Below are 6,823 nucleotides of genomic sequence, written 5' to 3' on the forward strand. Positions count from 1 at the left end.
CTTGATCGATAGCATTCGATCAGTACTAAGGACTTGACACGCATGACATTGACCACCACACAGTGATCAATCAATTGTGATTACATCTCAGTCCTACAGGAGGTCGGTCGCGGCCCGAATAGCTCAGTGGTAACGTCTCTGACTGTGGAGCTGAGTGACACGGAATCGAATCCGTCAGGGAGCACCAGTTCCCTCAAGATTACAGGTACACCTTGCTGACGAGTGCCAAGTAGCACGAAACCCGGGTCCATGGTTTTCCTGTTGACCACCTCCAACCACCATCTTACCAATAACATAATTAAGTAGGGCTGCTCAAAATGCATATACTGATCCTTTGAAAATTTTTTGAAAACCGATATGTGAATTCTTTTAACCAATCACCCGAAAATGTTAATCTGAAATGAATGGATGCACATAGAAGTGTTGGGGATGTTGAATCCCCAGAACTCACTTGGTAAATGACTTATTTTCGTAATTTTTTCTGAAAATTTGAATTCCTTTGTTTTCGCGCCAAAAGCGCTCTTTCACCTTTGAGTCGTACTTCCCACTTGGGGAAATCTTAAACGATATTGGTCCATTGTATCTTTAATACGCTATTTTGTAATGCTTCCCAAGGACAATTTTATGCTGTATATATATGTTTGATTTCTTCCCTTTGTGATTGCTTGTGCTTCTGGCTGCTTACGGAATTTATCTTCCCCACTTCCAACTTGGACTTCTCACTCTAGTTAGCTGGGTCTGGGACGCGTCAGTATAGATAGCTTATTGGTCTCTGGTCACAAGTCTTTGTTTCGTTCGCTGACTAAGTGAATTCGTAACCGCTTTAGACATAACACGAAGATCCCATATTTATGTTCAAATCGGAACTGTTGGGAAGATTACAACCTAATTATTTGACTTCACAAGAAGCGAGAAGAGCAGAGACAGTAATAGTAATATCCACATCAATACTCAACTCTGTACTGAAGAAAGTGCTAAACGTGTACAGAGACAAGTAGCCGAAAATAAAGTTGTTGACGCTAAACCCAAGGTTGTTAAACCGAAAGCTAAAGTGCCTTCTGCTGTTAAACCTAAATCAACCTCAAGAAAGCGTAAGGAAAAGAAGGTCGCCAAGCCGAAAGTCCAGACACCGAAGAAGCCAAAGGCCGCAGTAACAAACAAGCCAGTAACTAAGACACTGAAGAAGCAGACGGCAAATCCTCACCGTTTTATCGTACATGGTGTTGATAAGGGAGCATTTGTACGAGTTGGGAATAAGAGTAAGGGTGCATCTGGTAGCTTTAAAGGACTCAATGCTAGTCTTAGACAGATTATGTGTAGTAAGTGTTATATCCTAGAGAAGGAGTATGGATAACTTACGGGGGCTATTAATGGACGATTATTCTGTATATATTCTTATTGTTTAACTATTGGGTAATTAGATTGTGTATATCTATATTTATCTTATTATAAGCTTGATTTTGACCTATGAATTATTATTATACGATTTACTGTTCCTAAATTATATTCAGTTTATTGATTATTGTATCCCACATTCACAGCCACATTTGGCTTGATCTTGTACAAATATTATTTTCTATTTTATGGTGTGATGCGGTCTGTCTGTCTGTCTGGTATATAAACCGAGTATGTTTGAAATAAATGATTCGCATAGCAGAAGCTGCAATTGGTGTTCTGCACTCAATTGGAAGGGCTAGGAGGACACGGGGCCAATAAGGACGCTAGACTGCTCATACCAGTTGAACGTCATTGATTTGGCACAGTGTTAATATTAGACAAGTCGTATTTCGATTGGTGGATAATTCACGTGATAAAAAGCCGGACATAAAATCACAACAAATCGGCATACGTCCTATTTTTTATAAAGTCATAACAGTAAGAACTAGAATAATATAGCAAATTCCCTTTTAGAAAGAGGTTGTGAATGGCGCTTTAACCTTCCTTGAGCTAGTCATCGAGGCGGTGCATGGGGAAGCATCATGAAGTCAATAAGAAGAATCCTACGATCACTACTATTTCAGAAAGTATTGACGGACGAGTCTTTGGAGACGTTTTTAAAAGAGGCTGAAGGATATTACAAATGTATTATTTACTCATAACAATCTACCAAATGCTCAATTTATTTGAAACTATCAAATCAAAACTTGGTAATAAGTAGGGCAAGAATCATACCTGGGGCGATCTATGAGCTGGTACAATAGCCAACATACGAATGAAAGTCGAATCTTCGTCATCCATAATCACCTACAGAGAAATAACATAGAAACTGATTGAAGAAAGTACATGCAACTAACGATGTTGTTTAAAAACAATCATATTAAATTAGATTTTATGATTATTGAATGAAACAGTAAGAATTTTAAACTTCTAGGTAAATCAGCTGTAAAAACATAAATGGACAAAAATGGGTGAATAGTTTAGTATATAATACGAAACAATCCAGTTAAAAGTACAGACAGAAGGATCCTTCTATTTAGGGAAGTCCCCCTCGTTCATTTAAGAATCTAAAAGAAAACTACAGTAGGATAATCATTGGCTTCTATTGAAAGTCATCTCTGGTAGTCTCAAGCAACTGAGTTGCTCCATCTCTCGGAACCCAAACATAGTCATCATGGACCGACAGATGTCTACCTTAAACACTTTTCTACCATGCCACAGCAATGTCATAAACTGACCACCTCACTGTTTATCCGTTCCATCCTAGCATCGGCAGAATTTACTGGGATGACATTTATGACGTTGAAGCTGGTATTTCAAGATGGTATCATTAACTGAAATTTTACCACCGACCACGAACAAACATTGCCAAATATCCGCATTATTAACAATGACTTTTCTATCGGATGTCTGCAACCCTCCGGAGACAACGATGATCAGACACAGAGAGTTGCCCGATGTCATCACCTAAAACAGGTCAGCAATCACAAGTTTAGAACAAAACTGCTCTTACCGACTCATTATAAACCCGACCTTTAACAACCAGATGCATCATAATGGCATCCAAGATGGCCGAGATCGGTATAAGCCGCTCTGGCCTTTAGTATAAGTAGATTATTTTCATCAATCACACCATCATCAGTACTCACACAACTGACTAGATACAAAAACTTTCGGCTAACTTGAACGGCTCACTACCAAGTGTGCAGGGACAGGCTCCTGCCAATCTTGTAGAAATACTTTGCATATGGGAGGTGCGAAGTACATCCCACACCTGCGGATATTGATTGCCAACTTGTTAAGTGCGGCTCACATGGCTTGAGTATCATTTCACATTCCGCATACTCAAGACCTAAAAGCCTTCCTTCAGACTTTATGTCCTCATCCTGTTTGTGGTATTTGTGGACATAGCCTTTGAGTATGTTGGTGAATTTCTCAAAAGCATACTTCTTCAAAGAATGGTCCTCCAAAGAATTGAAGGCGGACCTGATATCAAGAAACACAACGATAATTGGCTTGCAATTAGTATGGCGGTGCTCTAACATCTGTAGAGCATGAGGGTATGACCAATACATCAACCAGAACAAAAACCAGTCTCTCTTCACAGGTCAATCCTTCGCGGGTTTGGGATGATCTGTAAGGCATGTCGGAAGTCAATAATTGGGATAAAATCGGAAGTAGACTTATCCCTCAGCAGTTGTTGCATAGATGGCGCATTTGCTTTTTAAAGATCGGAATGATCGCTTCAATCCAAAAATATGGAACACTACTTCCTATGTAAAGGTTTCCACATTCTCCAAAGCTTCTCCGTCAAGTGTAATTTCATTGGTGCATTTTGTATTGTATCGGAGTCTCGCTTCTCCCTTTGTTTATATTGAGACCTACTGCTGCTGAGGCTGATGCTACACTGGTCGTTTTCTCCTGCATTTGCTGTTGCGTTTGTGATAGAAGAGCCAGATCATCTACGAAGTCCAAATCGTCAAGCTGCATCATGTCTGTCCACTGTATCCAGTGCTTCCCTCCAGATGTTGAAGTCTTCATGATCCAGTCGATCACCAGGAGAAAGAGAAAGGGTGAGAGTAAGCAACCTTGCCTAACACCGGTCTTTACCTCGAATGAGTCGGTGAGTTGTCCTCCGTGGACGATTTGGCAGTTTAGTCCATCATAGGAGTTCCGTATGATATTGACTATCTTCTCAGGCACGCCGTAGTGTCGAAGAAGCCTCCATAGTGTTTTCCTGTCCACGCTATCAAATGCCTTCTCGTAGTCAATGAAGTTGATGTAGAGTGATGAATTCCATTCGATTGATTGTTCCACAATGATACGTAGAGTAGCATGCAAATGAAAATTGATTGAAAACCAGCAGAACCAAAGGAGTGTAACGTGGATAAGTTTTTTTTCATTTGTCAAACAGAATAAGGCCGAGGTTGAATGTGAAAAATAATTACACTTATTTCTTCCCTTTAACTGATATGTTCTGCGTTAAAATTCAGGAGTCTAACCTGCTAACTTTGCCATTGTCCATTTTTATAGTCTCAAGGTTGAGTGTGGAAATGGAAAGTACTTCAGCTGTCATATGAAGGATATTTTACTGTGATGTGAATACCAGAGCACTTTTTATTCAAAATCAACTTGTCCTACTCGAAACAGAAAGCGTAGCCTAACAGGACTGTGAACTAATGTGAGAGGGGATGCTTCAAAGCCAAGGTAAAATCTATGAAACAAAATTGGAAAAGGCTATCAACGGTGACTGAACCAGGGGATAGAAACTAGTGCCGTAAAATGGTAACTGTTAATCGCCGTAAGATAGAGAACAGATGCGTCTATCAGACTGGTACTGATTTTAACCTACATGACAAGATGTTACCAACCACATGCTTTAAATTCCGAAGCGACAGACAGACAGTAACAACGTGGAACTACGTACGTACGTACATCAGTTCAAGTTGCTATACCACATTAGCACAGAGATACGGTAATTGATTAAAATCCCATAACGGTGGAGGTAATAATCGGAAAGACTATGGTTTGAAGACGTTATTCAAGGAGTATAATTCAGTGAATTAAATTTGGAGAGAGAAAAATAGGGGCATGAAAAATTCAGCAGATAAGAGTTTCGGAGAACGCGATGCCACTCATGAAATTTACACTTTCCTGGAGAGTTCTATGTAGTTTTACAAGATAACCATAAATGAACACCAAATTTCATAGAGAGATGCACACGATGGATGGAAATGTGATGATAAGTATTGTAATACTAAGCCACAAAGTTTGGATAACATCAATGAAGCTTAACTAACTTCTGTACAATATATAATTAGAAATTAGGCGTAAAACTAGTTAACTAACAATGTACAATAATATGGAGGAAATAAGTCATTTAAGGCAATGTCCTAGTATACCACTCAGAATTGAGATGATGCTGGTGAGATTCAAGGCTATGTGAGAAAACTACACTGAATATGGTGTTTGCCAAAACCAGAGGGAAACTACGAAACGTGAGTGTGTGACTCAACAGCAATTTAGACGACACTATAATTTATGGACGAACCAATAAGAAATCCATTCAACCGTTTGGCCAGATAGCATTTTGTCGTTACCGCTGATGTCGGCTCGTGACGAAAACTCTGCATCTAGTCCTTAATTCTGGTCACCAACTTTAAATCACAATTTTAATTCCTCAGGCTGCTTTATGACCGTCATTTAGTCCTAGTTAGTAGGTAGACATTCTCAGGGTCACTTAAGCGTCGATCAAAGGTCGTCTATAAACTATAGTCTCACAGCAACTTATTTTTGTTATGTAATTATTACTCACCTTTCGTTAGCTAACATAGTAAGATCCCAAACCACCAGACACCGTATAAGAACACATCACAACCAAAGAGTGCGCGGCTTTCTTATCGACAATAGATGTACACTTCAAACTTCAAGGTTTTCTGGTTAAAAGTGCACCTTAGAACCTAAACTTGAGTAGCAAGAGTAGGTTCTTTATACAGGGGTTTTCGACGTTTGTTATTTCCGTTATGAATCTAAATCCTAAAACCATTAGTTAATGATGGGAGGATTAGTCAAAATGTAACATTTAAATTATTCTATCTGAGTGCCTATGGAGCTCAAGTAAAGATTTGGAAGTCAATACTACTGCCACTCCAAGCAGTGAACTACCAGCTGTAAGAAATTTTGGACGAGTTTTTATGGTCGCTCCATCTTAAATGGAATTTGACGACCGTTGCGGACTCCACAATAATTAAACAATAGTGACGGTCCTGCTTGAATTTGTACATATTTTTTCTCTGTGACACGTTTATAGCAACTATGTGTCAAAATGCGAGATATGAACGTCTCACCTGAGTATATTTCATACATTCGATTCGACAGACAGACGAAGAGAAATAGATGTGAACTGGTGTTAGGAAAAGCTAACTAGATAAATTAGAGATAAACAGGCCCATATGTAAGTTTAAAAGATGCGTAAGTTACAGTTAACTAACCAAAGATGAGATTAAAGACGAACACAAGGCATACAAATACCAAACGCTAGGTCACACATAAAGTAGTAAAAGTGAAGGTCATATAATGGCTGACCATGTTATAATGATGTGTTTAACGAACAAATAAAAATAGACTACACAGTGTTGTGTCACGATTTGCTTTGTGACAATCTCTTAGGTGTAGTTTAATATTGAGTTATAACTGTGACCTGCTCGAGTGGAGAGTACTATCAGAGATATAGCGTACTACGATGATAACCCCCAATCCTTCTGTACTGTGTGGTCTGTCACTTCGAATCCGGAGGGCGGGTTGAGCAAGGTTTGGATTTTATTCCTACTATAGCTTCAATTTGTCTCTTTTGAACTCGTTTCCCAAGGGTAATATCCTTATCAAG

The 6,823-nt window shown here is 39.1% G+C and overlaps 1 protein-coding gene across 1 annotated transcript in view; it reads right to left on the reverse strand.

Annotated features, from left to right (window-relative positions):
- Smp_178730 (hypothetical protein) overlaps positions 1-5,807 on the reverse strand; it is a gene marked incomplete at its 3' end in the record, with an annotated part of 41,245 nt that extends 35,438 nt beyond the window's left edge. The window contains exons 1-2 of the mRNA XM_018797601.1: positions 5,753-5,807; positions 2,173-2,244 (exon numbers count right to left, since the gene is read on the reverse strand). Coding sequence (XP_018652626.1) covers positions 2,173-2,238 — 66 coding nt within the window. The 5' untranslated portion in view covers positions 2,239-2,244; positions 5,753-5,807. The remainder of the gene's footprint in view (positions 1-2,172; positions 2,245-5,752) is intronic.
- Positions 5,808-6,823: the final 1,016 nt, after the last annotated feature.

Source organism: Schistosoma mansoni, chromosome 5, assembly GCF_000237925.1.
Source record: "Schistosoma mansoni strain Puerto Rico chromosome 5, complete genome".
Lineage (NCBI taxonomy): Eukaryota > Metazoa > Platyhelminthes > Trematoda > Strigeidida > Schistosomatidae > Schistosoma > Schistosoma mansoni.